At 46.4% G+C, this 20,941-nt stretch overlaps 1 protein-coding gene across 1 annotated transcript; it reads right to left on the bottom strand.

The window, feature by feature from the left end:
• Positions 1–85: 85 nt before the first annotated feature.
• Positions 86–11,253, bottom strand: RNF215 (ring finger protein 215). Its single transcript, XM_063315390.1, has 10 exons — positions 11,006–11,253; positions 9,643–9,771; positions 8,707–8,778; positions 8,526–8,611; positions 6,632–6,686; positions 4,510–4,614; positions 2,833–2,949; positions 2,605–2,742; positions 1,504–1,606; positions 86–411 (listed from the first exon to the last, which is right to left on the bottom strand). Exons 1-10 carry the CDS (start codon positions 11,249–11,251, stop codon positions 398–400), a joined length of 1,065 nt encoding a protein of 354 aa, XP_063171460.1. The 5' UTR covers positions 11,252–11,253; the 3' UTR covers positions 86–397.
• Between the last annotated feature and the right edge of the window lie 9,688 nt (positions 11,254–20,941).

Here is a 20,941-nt window from a genome sequence, read left to right as displayed (position 1 = left end):
AGGCTGCACAAGACGTCTGGGGGAAACACACCAAAAAGGGAGTGGATTTCAGTCCAAGGGTGCGGGGAGAGGATGCACAAACAGGCCCAAGGAGAGGAATGCATTATTTTACAGATGCATACTGTACTTCCCATCCTGATGAAGCACAGGGAACGTCGCTGCTGCTTTGCCCAAAGCAACCCCAGAGGTGACCCCAGACTCTAGAGCAGCATTTCTCAAGCCTGGCAACTTTTAAGATGCGTGGACTTCAACGCCCGTGCTGGCTGGCAAATTCTGGGAGCCCAAGCCCACACATCTTAAAAGTTGCCAAGCTTGCGAAATGCTGCTCTAGATAACGTCGTCTTGGAAAGATGCTCTCTCCCTTGGAGGGCCGGAGGGACCGGTCTTTCTAGCTGTCTCAGCAACAGTTGCCTGAAAGGAAGATGAAGAAAAAGAAAAAAAAAAGGAGAAAGAGTTTGTTAGAAGAGTAGGAAACCCGGGGCCAGCCTCTCGAGTGGTAGCAGCAGGAAACAGCCGGCCTTGAGAGCTCACTGTGAGGGGCGCATCCATCCAAAGGGCCACAGAATTCTTTGGTTCCTAAGTGGAGAGCGTGCTCAGCGTCTTTAAAAAAGGAAACAGTGAACTGCTTCTAAAAATACAGGGTAGCCTTCCATCCTGAGAAACAGCAGCTACTAAAAAAACATAATGAAGTGCTGTTAAGCAGCAGGAAGTTAGAATACCTCCCCTCCCACCCAGCTTTCTTTCAAAACACACTGGAAATTGGGACATGCCAGTGACATCCTTCTGCTTTCTGTCTGTTTTTGCAACTGGCCAGGAAGGTCTTCTGTGTGGTTGCTGGCAATGGGAATTGGTAATAACCTGCACTCCCCCACCCCCCAAAAATCCTGGTAACGCTCGTCGCTGACTTTAGCACTTGATAACTATCCTAAAGCAATGAATGTTTCAGGTGGCAAGAACAGTGCAAGGACCGAGATGAAAGGGCTTCAGAATCTGGAGCCAGGACCCAAGCTGCTCTTGATACTGGGACAGCCCCAAGATTTGCTTGAAACACACAGCATGCCAGGTGAGCCAACCACTGCACATCTGGCAGTGAAAGCTCCAATTTCCAGACCAATGCAAGGCAGCTGTGCCTGAAACTGCCACAGCTCTACCCTGAAAGGAGAGAATGGAAAGCAACTGGGCTCGCTCGCTCTCTCCCCCCCCTCCCTCCCTCCCTCCCTCCCTCACACACACACTGTCCTTTAGGCCGGTGTTTCTCAACCCGGGCAACTTTTAAGATGTGTGGACTTCAACTCCCAGAATTCTGGAGCATCCTGGCTGGGGGAATTCTGGGAGTTGAAGTCCACACCTCTTAAAGCAACCCAGGCTGGGAAGACACTGCTTTTGGCAAACTTTTCTTGCCTATTTATTGACCAATCCCCCCTCTCCTTCTGCGACTGAACACCAAAAGCAAGGATCAGAAAGTCCGAGGAGCAGCTGACTCCACCACCACAGGGCTCTTACCAAGAATATTGTGTTTACAAAGGGGGCAGGTCTGTTGCAGGAGAAGCCAGGGATCCACACAGTCACGGTGAAATTCGTGCAGGCAGGGTAGCACCCGGAGACACTGTTGGGCAAGTCAAGACCAACTCAGGAGCTGCAGGAGGGAGCTGGTTGCCCAGCCAAGGGCCCAGCCCGCTTTCTCCCTCTTGGCTAGCTCCTCCTGGCCCGAAGGATCAGGAAGCCATCTGCTTGGTTCCTAGCCACTTTTAAAGAGAAAAAACTCTAGCTAAGAAATCCCAGCTCAGTCTCACCATCTCCAGTAAGAAGGAAAGATCCTAAGTTTGGATCAACCAGCCCTCTGACCCGTTCCTAGTCATAAGTTCCAACCTATCACATTTGCCACGTGTCAAAGCAGCATTTCCCAACCTCAGCAAGTTTGAGATGTGTGGACTTCAACTCCAAGAATTCCCCAGCCAGCATGGGGAATCCTGGGAGCTGAGGTCCACACATCTCAAACTTGCTGAGGTTGGGAACCACTGATCTAAAGCTAGCAACACATTTTGCTGATACTCTACTCATAGTAACAGGCATTGCTGCGGAAAATCTTGTGCCCAAGACATGTTTCTTGAAATGCTGCTTGCAGAAGGCATATATTAAAAGCAATTAAAGAGAACCCAGTAGGGTTTTTTTTTAAAATATTAGGCAGGGCCATCCTTTAAAGGATAAAAAACAATCAACTCAAGTAACAGATATTTCTTAATCATGAAACAAGGAAGCCGAGATATATGTGTTTTTCTGTGTTCACACAGGAACAAAAAGACTCTGTGACTTTCAAACATTAACAGAGTTCTTGATATGCAATGGCAGCATTTTTTGACACACTAAATGCCAAACTAGTAGTTATGTTAGCCTAGTGTGTGGTGCAAATCTAGCCTATAGTGTTAGTTGGTAATTCAGTGAGTCACAGAAATCCAGAAAGTTGGAAAACTGAATGAAATGGTATCCTGTTAGTTATGGAGAAACAGGCCATGCAAGCAGGGCTGGTACACGGACATTTCCTACGGTCAGAAGCCACGCGAGCTGAGGACGGGCACTTGAGAAGCCATCTGCAGCTGGAGCTACCTGATGCTTCTGAAACTGGTCCAGGCAGATGGCACAGCTGTCAATCTCATGCGCCCAGCTGCGGGGTGGTTTGCCAGGATGGTATCGCCTGGTTTTCAGTGCCAACAGCTTCTGTGCAATGTGTTGTTTGAGATCCAGCTGCCAGAGGGAAGATTAGCATTAGGCCTGCCAATACGGTCACTCTGCAAGAGCTAAGCCAGGGAGCCTGGAGAACGAGAGCAGGCCCACCTCAGGATCTTGGTCCAATTGACTGTGCCGGGACTGTCGTTGTGCCTGCACAATCACACCTGTGCACAGGATCAGCGCAATGAGCAGGATGGCATTCCACAGCTGCTGGAGGTATTTCTGCAAAAAGAGATCCACAACCCCGGTAACACTCATCACTTTGGGCTGTGCTCACAAACTTTCTTAATTGGCTCTCCTAAAAATCTAGCAGCTGCTTTTTGCACAATCTGTGAATCTGGGTTTGTTTTAGATACCTTGGTCTTTTTTTTTTTTTAGTGGCTTAGCAAGTTGTGGGAAGTCAGTCCGGTTGGTTAATTCACAGTTCAATGGGCAAAGCCAGAAAATGGATGAATTCAGCTACCAGGTTGAGTCTACTGCGAGAATGCAGTCACTATGGAGTTTAGAAAGGAGTGTTTTAAAATGTGTGCCATTTTCTGCAGGCAGCGTGCAGGAAAATGCACCCCCAAAGGTAGCAGGTAACTCTAAAAAGAAGGTTTTTATTTGATATCACTCAGGTTTTCAGTGAATTTAAGTAACAGTAACATACTTAGAATGTAACTTATAACTAGCAACTTATATATAAGTTATATTATACATTATATATATCAATATTATATATATATATATATATATATATTCTTTATAAGTTATAACTTATGTTACTGTCACGTATATAATCCTTTTCCCCTTCTGTCATCTTAAAAATTATATTTTGATGGGAACTTTTAGATGTCTCCGGGGTCTGCACAAAACAGTTTTGGGGGACCAGGAAACGGACGTATTCCTCTCTTAATCACAGGAAAAGAACCCTCTTAAGCTGCTACAGATATATTATTGGTTCAGTGGACTGATGAGGAATCTGTGGATTCAAGCAATCAAAACAGACCCATCAAAACAAGGGGAAACAGTAGAATATTATATTGCCCTGTATTAAAAGGAAGGCCATTGAAATTACTATTAAAATGAAAACATTTCTTTTTTATAAAACAATATAAAGCAGTGGTTCCAGCAGTTGTGCATTAACAGGAATAACCACGCAATGCATTTCAGTCCACTTTAACACTGTGTAATTCACTGGGTGACAATGAATGAGGCATTAACACGATTCCCAAATGATGGAAATCTCTGAAAGTACTTAGAATACTTCTAACTATGGGCATGCCACATCACAGGATTCAGGATTTTTGGTACCTTCACAGAAAAACAAGTTTGTAGCAATTTTTGGAGAAAAGCCTCCATAAAGAAGTGGGTTTCATACTCGATTACCACAAGTAGCGATGACATATTCCCAGAATGAGCAGAGTAGATGAAAAGAACTTGGTGGACATTATTTTATCAAGAATGACCATTCTATAATAGATCCTGAACAAGGTATGTGTTGGTTGGCTCAGTTAATTCTGTTATTATTGTTACTTCTGTTATTCTGTTATTCTGTTACTCTGTTCTCTTTTCTTTTCCAAATTTTTATTACATTGCATGCATTTTATTTTATTTTTACTTCCTTGTTTTCATGCTTCTACAAAGTTAGTTGCCGAGAATCACTTTACAAATTGGCAGACATATAAATCTAGTATTCTACTATTATTACGATTATTAACCGCAGCCTTTAGAATTACTTTGTGACCCTTGGTGACCCACGGGTCAACATATTTCAACAGAACATCTGGTTCCTGCACCAACCTGGACCTTTGAGCTGTTTTCGCCTGTGCAGATAACTCCCTGCCACTCTGCGTATACGCCACCCCGCGAGAGGCCACACGTTGACCACAGAGTCAGCGTCACCCCCTTGAAAGAGAAAACAGAGAACAACACCTGTTAGGCTAAGGCCAGCTGATATAAATAATGAAGACTATTAGCTTTCAAAACTACATACACAGCATAAATACAGGTAGTCCTCGCTTAACAACCATTCATTTAGTGATGGTTCGGACTTATGACAGTGCTGAAAACCCGACTTATGATCAGTTCTCACATTTATGACCACCGCAGCCGGGGTGAGGATCAGAAGAGGACACTTTGGAGTCCTTGGTGCTCTCTGAGCCTTGTTGTTTTCTTGCAGATGTTTCACTACCAGACTAGGCAACATCTTCAGTGCAAAGAAGGAGTGGGCCTTGCTCTCGGTTTATATACATGGCTTGCCCTGCTTGTGTTGGTAGGGGTGTTGTTCTCTCCTTGGGAGTTCCTTGATTGGGCTGTTGTTTGCTGCTTGGTTGATTGCCTGAGTTAATAGTTCCTTGATTAGGGTGTATTGTGCTGTTCGATGGTTCATCTGGTGTTAATCCTAGTGTTGATTTTTGCATATCTGGGTGTTGATTGCTGGCAAGGGAGTGTCCTGGTCTTTTGGCTTTTCTATTGTCTCTTTTGAATGGTATGTAAATGTGGTTTACCTCTATGCGTCTGTTGATGGCTGCTTGGTCTGAGTGCCAGGCTTCCAGGAATTCCCTAGCATTTCTGGATTTGGCTTGGTCTAGGATGCTCACAGTTTCCCAGCTGAAACTATGATTGAGTCTGTCCATGTGCTGTGAGATTAAGGAGTTCTCATCGTGTCTTCTGACTGCCAGTTGGTGTTCGTGGATGTGCTCTGCTAGTCTTCTGCCTGTCTGTCCTGCATAGTGGCTGTCACAGTCTTTGCACTGTATGTTGTAAATAACTCCTGTTTTTTCTTCTTGGGCTATCAGGTCTTTTGGGTTGCTTAATACGTTTTGAAGAGTTTTAGCTGGTTTATGTGCTGCGGTGATGCCATGCGGTTGTAACAGCCTATTGGTGGTTTCTGAGATGTTTCTGATGTGTGGCAGTGTTATCCCTTTCACAGTTTCCACTGGTTGGGTTGTAGTAGGTTGGGTGGTGAGGCACTTTCTGATGAAGTTGAGCGGGTATCCATTTTGCTGGAAGATGCTGTGCAGATGTTTTCTTTTTTCTGGTGTTCTGGGTTGCTGCAGTGTGTAAGTGCTCATCTGAATAATGTTCTTACACAGCTTCTCTTGTGGGAGGCTGGATTGTTACTTTGGTAATGGAGCACTTGGTTGGCATGGGTAGCTTTCCCGTAGACTTGTGTTTCTAACTTACCATCATTTCCTCTACTGATGAGGATGTCCAGGAATGGAAGTGAGTTGTTGTTTTCTTCCTCCCTTGTGAATTTTATTCCATTAAAGATATTGTTGATGGTCTTGTGGGTTTCTTCCAGTTGTTTCTTTTGTATTATGACCAAAGTGTCATCCACATACCAGATCCATACTTTGGGTTGTATGTGTGGGAGTGCTATCCTTTCCAGACGCTGCATTACAATCTCTGCTATCAGTCCTGAAATAGGCGATCCCATGGATGTTCCTTTGATCTCTTGGTATATTTGTCCATTAAACTGAAAGTAAGTCATATGGCAGAGGTTGATGAGGTCCATTATCCTGGGTATTTCTATTTTGGTGGATTTGGCTAGGTCACTAGGCACACAACACTAGGATTAACAGCAGATGAGCCCTCAAGCAGCACAATACACCCTAACTCAGTCAATCAACCAAGCAGCAAACAGCAGCCCAATCAAGGAACTACAAGGCTCAGAGAGCACCAAGGACTCCACAGTTCAACCCTGAGCTACAAATATTCGCTTCAAGGAGGACACTTTCCCAAGGCTGAAGGGGAAGGGTGGGAATCTCAGGGCACGAAGGTGCTATAGCAAACTACAAGGGTGCGTGTGTGTGTCTGTGTGTGTGCGTGTCAGAGTCCTTATGAATCTGCCACATGACAGTTTTCAACAGATGGACAGCCAGGACTGCCCCACGTCTCCCTTCCCTTGCCAATTACGTACCATGTTCTCAAGAAGTCCTGCTTGATATGTGATCTTTGCTGTGGCCTGAAGACCTCTGCCAGCGAAAAAGAGGGAGAGAGAATAATAGTAGTAACAACGACGACAACAGCCACAGCAGCAATAATGTAGCTTAGATTCATCAACCACCCCATCAGTAGAAGTACAGAAGGATAAACGGACAAAACCATCATCTCGGCTGGGAGGGATCTTTGTCTCCAAAGGTGGCAGTTTCCTAGAGACGCAGCTTGGCTTGCAACAATCCCAAAACGCAGGTGAGATGGCTGAAGTGGCCAAGAGAAAAGAATGTGACCATCAACAAGAAAACTCAGGGCAGAGCAGACGTCCTCCGCATCCAGGCCAGAGAAGCATACCACGAAAGGGAAGGAGAAAGACTCAGCAGGGTTTAAATTTTGGAGCTACGCTACGGCGAGATTCCTCACTTCTGCAATCGGCATTGTTGCAAGTTGCTGGAGTTTCATGCCTGCAATAAAAACAACCTATCTGAGCTCCATCTTTCAACCTTCTTCTGTCAAGCCCAGTAGTGGGTGTCCTTCAGAGATGGATTGCTCCGCCCAGGGTGAAATGCTGACACCCACGCGATCGAAAAGAAAGGCAGGGAGAGGTGTGCCTTGTGTGTGGCACTGCCCAAGTTTTGAAGAGTTCCGGGTTCAACCCTTTCCCCATCCAGGCATCTTCTGGTTAAGTTCAAAGGATCAAAGAGGAGGTGGTAAGAAACCACTGGGTCACATGGTGCACTGTGGTTGAATTTATTTTGGGTTGCGATGGATTTTCTCAAGCTGTCATACAGGGTTAGACAAGGGGACTCTGAAGAAAGCCAGGTTGGTGAGGTGGGGAAGGTGCTGGACTGGGGATGGGGAGACCCAGGTTCTTGTCTGTCCTCTGCCGTGGAAGCTCCATGAGGGACCTGTGACAGTCACTCTCGCTCAGTCCAGCCTACTCTGTCAAGTTGTTGTCATGGGGAAAAAGAGGTCCTGTGTTGCCCTCAGAAATATCAAACCGAAATACCAAATCTTTGCCAATTACCTTCTTTTTAACTCTGGGAACTTTTACTGTGGAAAAGTGACATAAGGAATCAGAGTTTCTCAACTGGGGTTCTGTTCTGCGAGAGGTCCCTAGGGGTCCCCTGGGAGATCACGATTTATTAAAAAAATTATTTCAAATTTGAGCAACTTCACATTAAAGAGGTAAGTTCCATTCTTTATTTTCAGTTTAAGAACAGTGTTCACGCATATAGACAGGCCTACCCATGAAATGAATATAATAGTTTTGTAACTTCTGGCCTGCATTTGAGCCTGAATATTCAGGGGTTCCCTGAGGCCTGAAAAATATTTCAAGGGTTCCTCCAGGGTCAAAAAGTTGAGAAAGGCTGTAAGGAATTAACCAATAGCTACTTTTCCCCATCATTTTAATCATCCAGTTCAGTGTTTCTTAAAATTTTTGCTCTCAGGACCCCTTCACACTTTTAAAAAATTATGGAGGACCCCCAAAGAGCTTTTGTTTGTATGGATTATATTTATCAGTATTTACTGTATGAAAAATTAGAAAGGATGCATTCGCTGCTGTGAACACTTCTCAGGATTGTTTGATGGGATTTTACTTTTGTGTTATTTTTCAACATAGCCTGGCAGATAAGGGTGATTTTGCAGACCCTGAGAAGCTCTTGGGGGGGGGACCACCAGGGGTCCTAGGACCCCACTTTAAGAAACACTGGTCTAGTTTAATAATGAGCTGGTGCTTTTAGCTATGGAATCAGGAGTTTTGGGATTCTTCAAAGAAAAGTGATCTATGATTTTTTAAAATGCAAACAGACGTTCACAAGCCTCAGAGTTCACCCACAGCCTCCAGGCCTTCTCCTGGTACCCAGCCAGCTCACCGCAGCAGTGCCCCAAGGAGTTTGGTCACATTTTCTGAAGTCTGGACAACCACCACGGGCTTTGAAAGGGCCTGGGAGACGTCCAGCTGTAGCAGGGAGAAGCAAGGAAGAGTCCGTCAGTGGGGATGAGGGCAGGGGCTTCAGCCATTGCTCTAGCACCAGCAAAAGCATTGGCACCTACCTCTCGGATTGCGTTCTGGTTCAGGGCAAGGATGAGCAGGGCTGAAGCGCCCAAGACGAGGGCCCGTTTCATCTGCAGAAGGAAAAATCCGCAAAGGAATTAGGAACCATGAAGGATTTCCACGGATGCGTAGAAGTTAGTTCTCACACTGTCAAATGCAAAGAACTTAATAAGGTAGTCCTCAACTTATGACCATTCATTTAGCAACCGTTTGAAGTTACGATGGTGCTAAAAAAGTGACTTGCAAGTGGCCCTCACACTTATGACCGTCACAGTGTCCCTGTGGTCATGTAATCAAAATTCAGGCACTTGGCAACCAGCTCACACCTATGACAGTTGCAGCATTCCAAGGTCACATGATCACCATTTGCAACCTTCCCAGCCAGCTTCTAACAAGCAAAGTCAATGGGGGAAGCCAGATTCACTTAACAACCATGGTGATTCGCTTAACAACCACAACAAAAAAGGCTGTAAAATCAGGCCATGGCTCACTTAACTGTCTTGCTTAGCAACAGAAGTTCCAGTCTCAATTGTGGTTGTTAAGTCGAGGACTACCTGTACAAAATCAAGTCAATGTCACAACAAAGAACGGGGAGAACGTCTCTCGTGTCCCAAAGAGAATTGCTTCTAGCTTTTTATACAGAGTGGAAGAGAAAGTGGTGAAAGAAACACTGACTACATAAGCAGAGCTCATATTTAACACCCCGCAGTTGCTAGAATTCTTGTATAATGGCTTCTTAACTTTTCTATCATTAAAGTTCCTGGATTCTTGCATGTTGCTCTGTTTATCGGTTCCAGTCAGCCTGCCAGGAGACAGCTAATGAAAATCCCACTAAGATCGCTAGAAGATTCCATTTGCAAGGCACCTCCTGAAGGCGCTAAGAGAGACATAAGCAGGTGCAACTCAGGTGAAAGGGAAAGATGGACAAGCTGTACCTTGTTGACCACAGCGCTGGCAAAAGATTCCTCTTTGTGGTGCTTTGGCACCTCCACTTGTTCCTCCCCCACCGGAACAACACCAATCCAGCTGTCCTCATCCTCCAGCTGGGGATCAGTGTCATTCACCTGGGAAACAAGGGAAGACCATGTGGGAAAGACCTTGGGAGATGGAGTGAAGAGATGCTGCCTAGGGAATGGTTGGAGAAGAGATGGGGGGGCCCTCGGCTGCACAATGGGAAAAGAAACTTAGGAACGATCTGTCCTAATTGATCAGGCTGTAAAAAGAGACGGTGGGAGATTTGTACCTTCAGACTTGCAAGATTCTGTTAACGTAGCCTTACCGTAAAGTAGAAGTAGCTCATCTGGTTGTGTTTCCTACCTGGGAAGGCTGACACAACGTGATCTTAATTCACCCACTTCAAACCCTGGAACTCAGCTTCCAGAGTCTGCTTTCAAACCAGACACATCCGGAACAAGGCACCGTGACATCCTGTGCGTTGTGAGGTTATTTGCTGGGGAATTCTGGGAGTTGAAATCCACACAGCTTAAAGTTGCCAAGGCTGAGAAACACTGCACGAAGGTCACGTTCTCATGTTAACTTTCACAACACGTCAGCCTTCCCTCTAGATCTGTGCGACTGGCATTCTCAAGATCCCCAGCCAACCTTAGTCGAAAAAGCGGTTTCGGCATTATTTAATCTTAGAGTCTCCTGGAGAGTGGCCAGATCAACAGCTCAGGCAGGCAGGCAACAGGCACCACCTTGAGCTCAGTGTTTAGTGGGTGTAAACTGAGTAAACAAGGAAAGAAATGCAGGCCTAGGCTTTTATGAAACAGGAGAGAAGGGGGCCTACCAAGCAGCCAACACAGGTTCACACAACACAGTTAACCCGATGCGATAAAAACCTCGCAGATGCATTCGCACAACATGCGGACTTGGGTCCATGTCGGTCCGGGCTCATCTGCGTCTTCGCCTGCTGAGCGAACCCAGACCTGCCCTGAACCCGGCAGATTCACGCCCTGCGCGGATCCGGAAGACGGGTCCGTTATTCGCAACCGAGGCGGCGCGTCGTGTGAATGCCGCCCGCCGCTCATCCCACGCAACCCTCCCCTTCCAAAGTCGGTCTCTGGGTCACGGGCCCCCTCCCCAGAGCAGCGAGGGCCCCCCGGCACCCGGACCTCCTCCGCCGGACCCTTCCGCGCAGCCCCGTCCTCTTCTTGCGTCGCGAGGGGCGCTGGGGGGCTGCCTGCGAGGGGGGCCCGCTTCACCGAGAGGCGCCACCCGGGCGGAGGGGGGGGCCGAGCCCGGGCCGGGGAGGGCGACGGGTCCCCCGCGCAGAGCTGGGACCCCCGGGACGCTCACCAGCACCAGGCTGCCCCGCACCGCCGCCGCCGCCGCCGCCGCCTGCGGCTCCAGGCCGGCCCGGCCCAGCAGCGCGCCCTGCAGGGTGCAGCCCCCGCCGCCGCCGCTCTCGCCCCGCTCGGAGCCTCCGCGCAGCGTCACCTCCACCTGCGCCGCCGCGGAGCCCGAGGCCGCCGCCGCCGCCGCCGCCAGCAGCCCGCCCAGCAGCCACGGCAGCAGCCCCGGCGCCGCCCAGCCCGCCGCCATCGCCGTCGCCGCCCGCTGCCGGCCGGAGCCCGAGCCGAGCCCCGCCGCCTCCCCCGGGCCGTCCCTCTTCCGCCCTTCCTCCCGGCAGCGCCAGCCGCCGCCGCCGCCGCCGCGTCGGGGAGGGAGCGCCGCTGCACGGGGCCGTCGGGGGGCCGCACCTGCTGCGTGCACACGACGGGCCGAGCCACGGTTTGCTTGGGGACCGGCTGCGTGGCAGCCGCGTTCCCATCAAACCGCCTCTTAACCAGGTTTTGTTGGGGAGCCTCAGTTGCTGCATGCACGTAAGCTGTCATGGGCTTGTTTAATTTATTGCAACCACGGCGGCAGTGTTCACCCAGCACAGTAACCCATGGCTTATTCATGGTTCGTTGGGGAGCAGACAGAAGTCCTAGAGAAGAGCTGCTTCTTGCAGAACTCAGAAGCAAGCCCAGCTGCTGCCCTCCAGATCTGTCCCATTACATCTGACACCGCCGACAGAGCATCAGTTTCTCATCCTCAAGGACTTTAAAATGCGTGGACTCAACTCCCAGAATTCCCTAGCCAGAGAAGAGCTGGTTAGCTGAGCTGCCCTCTAGCGTTCTTGCCTGGGATTGCAGGAGGAACATCTGGGTGTTCTCTCATGGCTGGTAGGGCAGAGTACTGTGGCTGAAGACGACGTCAGCTCGTCAGCCGAGCCGAGCCTTGTTCACCTTCCAAGCAATCTTGCCTTCCTGTAGACATCAGGAGGCAAACAGGGATTGTGTCACAGCAGATCATGGAACAGCTACGAGATCCATGGACAAAAACATCATGGGTGCTTTCATTTGACCCCACCCTGCAGACAGCTCTGAGCAGGCCTACTCAGAAGTCACAGCAGCTGGGTTCATGCATCCCACATTTGTTGAGTAAGCTCTAATGGCCGTATTCACACAACAACGTGCCTCAAATGAGCCTATTGTGATGTGTGAGCTGAGCCTATGTAATGATCTATGGTTTAGCGTAAACCCAGAACATTCAGTTAAGTCATTTAACCATGGATCCATCCTTTTTTGTGGCAGTCATTAAGTGAATCACTATAGCCGTTAAGTGAATCACATGGTCATTAAGCGAATCATGCAGTTCCCCATCGATTTTGCTTGGCAGAAGCCGGCCAGGAAGGCAAAAAATTGTGATCTCATGACCCACGGGATGCTGCAATGGTCATAAATGTGAACCAGTTACCAAGCACCCAAATTGTGATCACGTGACTGCGGGGATGCTGCAATGGTTGTAAGTGTGAGGACCAGTCGTAAGTCATTTTTTTCAGCACCATTGTAAGTCTGAACAGTCACTAAACAAATGGTTGTTAAGTGAGGACTACCTGTACGCTCAAACCAAATTACATTATAGCTTAATTGAAATGTGTGATTCCCGCATTTTCTGTTGCATATTCGCCCAAGGTGGCAGCCTGCTCAGTTTGTAAACATTTTAGAGTGCTGACATACACTGTGTTCTGCAAATGTTAAACAATTGTGGTTTATTCATTAAATCAAGCAAATCATGCGGGGTGTGTGTGAAAAAGTCATGATGGCAGCCACAATTGTGTGATCAAAGCAAGTCCCTTTCTTACATGCGCTGAGGTTTTGACTGCATGCTTGTGGGTCCCTTCTTGATTTTCTTCATCTCTTCCCTTGAATACCCCCGAAATCTTGGCTTGGTGTAATGTGTGAACCCAGCTAACAAACTGAACAGAGGGAGTGGGGGGTGGTCACCTGGTTTGCAGTTGCCTTTGCCCATTCAAGCTGTAAACAGAAATCCTATCGGGGTAATCCCTTGCGTTAGAGAGAATTTTAAGAAGGGTGAGAAAGAAAAGGATGGTTGTTGTTTCCTTAAATCCTAATCTGTTGCAGCAAACGTTCCCAAGGAGAACAGGGAATCTCGTGCATATTCAAGAAAGCCCTTAAGCTTGTGAAAAGGGGCCAAGTCATTTGATACACTGAAACCGGGAATCGGGGCTGGTGCAGCAGAGATCAGTCATCAGAGGCTGCCCAGAGCAGGGATCGGATTGCCCAACGCCTATTCCACCCATCTCACCATCCCCGGGGCCTACAGATCTATGAGTTCCCTTTCTATATAATCTGAGAACATCGTAACAACCTTGCAGGCTGCTGCCAGGAAAAACAAGATCCAAATTGCAAACCCGATGAGGATTACAAAACTAATGAGGGCGATACTTGTATTACTAACAATGAGGAATGCAGGCTTCTGTTTATTTATTATTGTTTGTTTATTTCAGTTATTAATAAATAATAAAGGTGGGATTAAAATAAAAAAAATATATCCTTGTTTGTAGCCTGCTTTTCACTTTAAAAAATATCCCAACGCTAGCTTGAAAACAGATATTGAAATAAGCCATGGTTAACCCCCCCATGGGTGGGTTGATTCCACATGAGAAGTTTAAGGTAATCGCTTGGCTCTCAAGACATGGCCGCAATGTGTTTTGTTTGTTGATTAACATAGTTTTGAAAAAAACCAAAGCAATTGACTGCCCCCCACCCCAATAAACTGACCTGTCCTGACAGTGGTGTCCACGGAGGAGGGCATCAAAAAAGACAAAAATCCATGCATGATACAGTCCCATCCACTCTGCATCTTCCCTGTTGCTCTCACAATGCAAAACTTTTAAGTCACTGGTCACTCTTGGAAGCAAATGTGGATCTGAATTGCCCTGGAGTGATCCCTTTTAATAAACTTCCCAGAATGATCTTGGTGGTTAGGTAGTTCCCTTGTCTTGCTGTGATCTGCAAATCAGTTTATCAGGAAGGGGGAATCCAGCCAATTTGCCCAACAAATCATGGTTTAATTTTTCACACCTTTGCAGGGTTTTTTCAGCACATGTGGAAGGAAATGAAGACCAGTTGCTCTAGAGCAGTGTTTCTCAATGTGGTCAACTTTAAGGTGTGTGGACTTCAACTCCCAGAATTCCCCAGCCAGTGAAGCAAAGCTGGCTGGGGAATTCTGGGAGTTGAAGTCCACACACCTTAAAGTTGACCACATTGAGAAACGCTGTTCTAAATTTTGTTGGCTGTGGAGTTTCGCCTGGGATGGTCTTCTCAAAGCAGCCTTGCAGAAATGGCCCCCAGATTCACAACATGGCACCCCTTTGCTCAGGCCACGAGGATGGTGTTATCATTTGAGAAAGAATTTTCCTGGACTGCTCCACCAGCTTCCTTTTCCGATGATCCTCTAATAGGCTATCTGCACCATGGAAGCTGTCTAACCCCTGGGTGGAACCTGGTGCATTTCTTATTCTGCAGGCTTCATTGCGTACATAGCTCAACCCACAAGGTCTATTCCTCACTCAGCCCAAAAGATGGACTGATAAATCTAGTTTCTTTGAGTAACAAGTGTGTTGAAACTCCAAGGGCTGTTGGCTATTCTCAGTAACACCTAATCCAGTTAATATGGTTTTGAAACTCGCTTTCAGAAGGTGATAGTTTTCTGTTGGCTGGTGGTGTTCTGCTCTTCTGCTGGTTAATATTTACTCACTGCAGTGCCCCGTAGTAATCCAGCTGTTACTCAGAAGTAGAGTCCCTATGGTCATTCCAATTGCTCCTACCCAACCCATGAGGCAGCGAAGCCAACTCCCCACCATTTCTCTCACTCCCACCACCCTTTATCCAGGGTTTCTCAACCTGGGTTCCGTGGCAGCCTCGGGTTCCGTGAGAGGTCACTAGGGGTTCCCTGGGAGATCACATTTTATTTAAAAAATTATTTCAAATGTGGGCAACTTCACACTAAAGAGGTAAGTTTCATTCTGTACTTTTAGGCTCAGAACACTGTTAATGCATATATACAGGCCTACCCATGAAACGAATATAATAATTTTGAAACTCCTGGTCTATATTTGAGTGTGAATGTGCAAGGGTTCCCTGAGGCCTGGAAAATATTTCAAGGGTCCCTCCGGGGTCAAAAGGTTGAGAAAGGCTGCTTTATCCAGTCAACTCCCTGACCTGTAGTGATCACCCCAGGATGGCCTTGCAAATGTCAAATTGGGAAGCATTATGGCTGCCCGCAAAACTGACTCACGGAGAACAGAGATTCTGCTCTAGATGACAAGGCACAGGGATTCCAAGAGAGGTCAACAGGCTCAAGGTGGCCACCACCGCACTGTACATAAAAAAGGAGGCGGGAAATGGATCACACAGTTGTGACAGTCATCCTGACCTTTTCATCCACCCATTCCCACGGCCACCCATTGTTGGCAGATTGCTGGGAAAGCCTTTAGCCCAGGAGAGATCAGAAAAGTCACACACACCAGGCATATCTATAAAAATAATTTATTTACAGAAAGCAAAACAAAAGCAAAACATATTTAAAGGACTTAGCTCTCATTGAGAGCAAGCCTGGCTGACTACATGCTGGCAGACAAGAGAAAGAGGAACTGAAACAAGTCCGGGCAGGTTCCTCCCCCCAGGTGCAATAATTAACATTCGAAAAGGGGGCAGTTGAATTGAACCTCTGCACCCGGCCAAAATGATTAGATACAATAGCACCTTAATCTGTTAGTAGGAAAACCATTAACACCCGTGTCCTGCAGATGATAAGTTCTGAAGGTCTTTTCAGGAAACCTTAAAGTTGTACTCTGTGTAGAGCCCATCAAGACTGAAGGAATTTATAAAGGTCAGAAATTAAAAATAAGGTAGACACAGAAATGGACAAAAGGCGAAATCTTGCAAACCGCTGGCTTGATAGATCCCCACTTTCTCCCTTGCTGCTCCTTACCCATCAAACATCTCCACGTATTTATTTAATTATTTAATGAATTAATTAATTTCTATAGCCGCCCATCTCAACAAGTGGCTCTTCAAGTCAGTCCTCCAATCTTTCCATAACTTCTCGGCTGCCGCTCTTCCTGCAAGACATCCTAAGCAGGTGTGAGTGAGATGGTAGAGAAAGCTACCCAGCTCCTGGGGTCCCTCCCTTGGCATCCTCCAAGGAGGCCTGGAGACCATGGTCAAAAAAGTCAAAAGCTTGACTTTTTGACCACACCCTCCAGATACCCTGCAGGATGCCCAGATCCAACTATCTTTTATTTTTGTAAGGATTTTTTAATTAAAAGAAGTGGAATCACCTAGGCATTCTTAGGAAATAAACCTGGACGATACCGCAGCTGCCAAACTGTGGTTGGGTTCACACAACACACTAAACCCTAAATCCTGGTTAGCAAGACACAATGGCTGCATTCACAGAATGTGGGATACCCAGGAAAGGAAAAAAAAAAATACTATGGCTGAACAGGTAGCCTGGTTAACATCCCAGCTAAGGCAAGGATTAGGTTTCCACATGGTGCTGAATCACAAATTACAACTCCCTCTGCAGCCTTGACCAGGGTAGTGGGAGAAGCCAACCAGATTTGTTGGGGGGGGGTGTATGTGGCTGTCCTGCTGAGAGGTACTCTTGGGAAGGAGCGAGCATCCTGGTCAAGGGGGCGCAGTTTGTGGGATCAGCCGGAGAACTTGGTGACAGGCCTCAACCCAACATGGCTGCCATTTTGTGAGCATGCCCACGAGTGGATCTCAACTTTCCGAGTGTGTCCTCCCGTCCAAAAAGGTCGCTATCTTGCCTGCAACTTCTTTGGACTGCATATTTCTTGGGAAATTGCTCACTCCTGCTTTAATTTAGCATTGCGGGGATAGATGATGCCAGATTATGAACTGAGTAGGAGGGAAAATCCATAGATGGCTGAGGAAAATATTCAGCACTATCTGCTCGGCCAAGAGAGACACAAGTTTGAAAACAACGTTGTGTGTAAAAGAACCCCCCCATCGTTTGCCAAAATTGACGCATGCATTCCAGGAGCAGCAGATGATTTTTTTTTAACTTTCCCATTCAGCTTTTTGCTTTATTTATCTTTCTCAGGTTCCATTACGACTCTGGAATCCTTTGCCATCAGATTTCATGCCAAATCTCAAGAAGACAAGAGTGGGAGGCTTTGTTTGCAAAATTCTCTTAGCTCCCTCTGCCTTCCCCCATTTTTGCAAGCATCTAGGCTGGTGTTTCTCAATCTCAGCAACTTTAAGATGTGTGGACTTCAATTCCCAGAATTCTCCCAGCCAGCTTGCATTCTGGGAGTTGAAGTCCACACATCTTAAAGTTGCTGAGATTGAGAAACACTGATCTAGACAGATACAGCCTTTGGGAAAATCGCAGAGGAAGAGATTGATGTGCATAAAATACACACACACACACACCCCAATGCAAAACTGGGAAATAGCTTCTGCCATGTAATCTCAAGTAAGAACCATGTCTTCCTTGAGAAGAAGGCCAGGACCAGGCTGAGTTGGGTCCCTGCTCTGTCTGGCTTGTGTGGGTACCTTCAGACCTTGCTGTGCTCCCTTCATAACATAATGTAACCTTCAGGTGCATTTGGGCCAGCAATGCTTTAAAAAAAAGTCTGTGGCCTGTCAAGGGGATGATGCCTGAAACGACCACATCACCAGACCTCTCTGCTGAGCTCATTCAACGCCCTGAAACACAAACATAAAGCCTTCTATGAGTCAAGCTAGCATCCTGGCATCTTCATGGACAAGTCCAAGTAGTTTCCTTGGCAACAGTATAGAAAAGGTTGCCTTCTTCTTGAAGCCATTAGTGGGCAGCTAGGACCACTGAACGGAGCAGAGCTTAATACAGCGGAAAAGCATGCACAGGGGATATTATCTAAAAATAGCATTAATGAGCATGTTATGGAAATACAGGTGATTGATCTTACATACTTAGCCCACCCAAGCGTAAAGAATCACACACTTAGACAAAGTAGGTTCAAAAGTAAGCAAAAAAGAAGTCTTACTCATTTGTTTGGTCCAGTTCCATCCCTTCAGGAATAATGATTCTTGTTCTTCTTTCTTTCCCTAAACTGACTTGACCCTCAGCCCCCACTGCTGCTGAAGGCTGCATGCAGAAAGGGGGAACCTCCTGACTCCAGGCCATGCATGGCCCCAAGGTGGAAGGAGCAGGAGCAGCATGCCGCCTTCCCAGATGGTGGAGGAGGAAGGACTTAAGGAATGTGGGAGGGGCAACAAACAGCTTCCACTTAGTGCCCACACTGTTTCCCTTAGGGACCGCCACAAAAAGGTTGTAAAATGAGGTCAGATTCGCTTGATGACTGCTTCGCTTAGCAACCAAAATTCCAGTCCCAATTGTGGTCATTAAGCAAGGGTTATCTGTATTGCAAATGGTGAAAGGTGAAAGGTCCCCTGTGCAAGCACTGAGTCATGTCTGACCCTTTGGGGGGATGCCACTTTCACTGGCAGACGACATCAGGGTGGTTTGCCACTGCCTTCCCCAGCCATCTCCTTCCCCAGCAAGCCGGGTGCTCATTTTACCGACCTTGGAAGGATGGAAGGCTGAGCCGACCTGAGCAGGCTGCCCAGAGAGAATCTGCAAATTAGCAGATGTGTAAAAGTGGGGTGGGGTCAGAATCTCAACAGCTTCTTTTCTTTTTTAGTATTTCAAAATGGTTAAATTTGTTTTGTTCATTTATTTTTCTTTTATTACCAGGTACAAAAAACACACACACCATGTAATAACCCAATAGATTTTAACAGCAAGTAATTTACCTTAAGACCAAAACTATTATTTTAAAACAAATGGCTTGATGCATGCTCTTCCTCCATGTTTTAATTTCACTATATATTCATTATATTTAATTTTGAAGAAAAGTCAAATAACTATAATGCTTGTAACATTAACTCTCAAAAATAACAACTTTTTTTTTCTTTTTGTCTCTACATTCAATACTCTAAGGCATTTACAGAATATTAAGAATCTAAGCATACTATCAAAATAGCATTGTACTAAAACTGAGAAGATGGAGTAATAGATGGTTCATACAGTGAGATTTAATAAACTGTTAAAGGATTGAGCTAGTTCTATCTTAACATTTTATGGATATATTTTTAGTTTCTACAAATGTGATATGTATTCATTATTCTATACCTTTTTCTGATTTTATTAGCACTGCTATACTTTTGGTTGTACTTTATCATATCTTCTGGTTGTTACATTTACCTGTATTTCTACTGTATATGTAGAATGTTGAATCCTTTAATATTTACAGGAATAAATCTGTTGTTTTTCCTTTTCTCTTGTTGTTTTAATGTTCTCTGCTTTGAGCATTCCTTAAACTTTTTTTTTTAATCTGTTCAGTTGTGTCTGATTCTCGGAGACTGCCTAGACAAGTCCCTGCAATTTTCTTGGCAAGGTTTTTCAGCAGTGGTTTGCCACCATTGCCTCCTTCCTAGGACTGAGAGAAAGTGACTGGCCCAAGGTCACCCAGCTGGCTTTGTGCCCAAGGTGAGACTAGAACTCAGGGTCTCCCAGTTTTTAGCCTGATGCCTTAACCACTACACCAAACTGGCTCTTTTTGTGTGAACATAAAGGCAGGATATAAAGGGCATGAATGCCCCAAATGAACAAAGATGAAATGCAACGGCTTGTGGGGTTATATGCACCTAACCCATGGCAGCTTATTCAATCAATCACAGGTAGGCACCTTAATGATTGTGTAATCATGGTGCGCTACCACTTTGTTAACAAGAGGACCTCCACTCACAAGTCCTGGAGAGGGAGGTGAGAAAAATCTTTACTTCGCTGTCCAGAAAACAAAGACGTCCTGTTTCTGTTTCCTAGGACAGTCTGCCCCGAGAGCTGATGAGAGAGATGAATGCTGCTAAGTAACAAAGCGTGAGCTTGCCCTTCTCAAGTTTTCTTCAAGTGTTCTCCACCTGGCATCCACTACCTGGGATCAAGTTGCAGCAGCTTTCCCGGCCCCTCGCCCAGGCAGGCATGACCAGACCACCGTGAAGGGTCCTTCCTTGATGCTTGCAAAGGACTGCAGAGCTGACTTTGGGGTTGGGGGGGTATGAGTGAGCCATTAAGTGGGGAAGAAGAGAGGAAGCCGTTAAGGAAGGACAAGGGACAGACCAGAACTGCGTGTGAGAAAGAAACTCTAAACCACCCCGCCTCGGTTTTCTTCAGCCAAATTGTTGAGTCAAGAGCCTTGATGGAAATGTAATTTCTGGGTCCACATGTTGTACAGAATTGTGGCTTAGCTGTTATTCAACAGTTATTCAACAGTTCAACAGTTAAAACTGTTATTCAACAGTTTGTTGAATAAACGCTAACTGGGTGAGTTCGCCCCATTCATTAAGATAGTGGTTTTTAAACTGGGGGCAAATTGGGCATATCCTAGGGGTAATTGAGCCATGTGGAATTGTTTGTGAGTTGAGGATCCAGTCTGGAACAGTTGCTGCTGATATGTTTATGTAAAACAACACAGTCTGATATTTTGGTGGGGGTAATGGCATTGATTGATTGATTGATTGATTGATTGATTGATTTCTATAGCCGCCCATCTCAGCCAGTGATGCTGGGCGGCTTACAACAATAAAACCATAAAACAATTATAATTAAAACAGTTAAAATATAAAATAACTACAAAATAAATATACATGATATGAACAGGAAAAGGCATGATATGAACCAGGAAAAGGGGTACAGTAATTGGGTCAAACAGTTTAAGAACCCCAGCCTTAAGCCATAAACCGCTACTGCAAGCCGCAATAACTGGGGACACAGAAGCACAGTGTCTCCAACCAGGGCATTCCATGGTTGGACTTCACCGGCTACCAGCTCGTAAAAACCCAAGCAGGTAAAAGATTGTAACACCCA

Source organism: Candoia aspera, chromosome 15, assembly GCF_035149785.1.
Source record: "Candoia aspera isolate rCanAsp1 chromosome 15, rCanAsp1.hap2, whole genome shotgun sequence".
Classification (NCBI taxonomy): Eukaryota; Metazoa; Chordata; class Lepidosauria; order Squamata; family Boidae; genus Candoia; species Candoia aspera.
This window is presented reverse-complemented; position numbering and strand designations above follow the sequence as displayed.

Excerpts from the sequence above, each read along its gene's own strand:
- RNF215 (XM_063315390.1), bottom strand. The coding sequence starts at position 11,251 with ATGGCGGCGGGCTGGGCGGCGCCGGGGCTGCTGCCGTGGCTGCTGGGC. Across the intron at positions 8,779-9,642 it reads CCAGCGCTGTGGTCAACAAG|ATGAAACGGGCCCTCGTCTT; the intron begins GTACAGCTTGTC and ends TTCCTTCTGCAG. Across the intron at positions 6,687-8,525 it reads CTCCTTGGGGCACTGCTGCG|AGGTCTTCAGGCCACAGCAA; the intron begins GTGAGCTGGCTG and ends TTTCGCTGGCAG.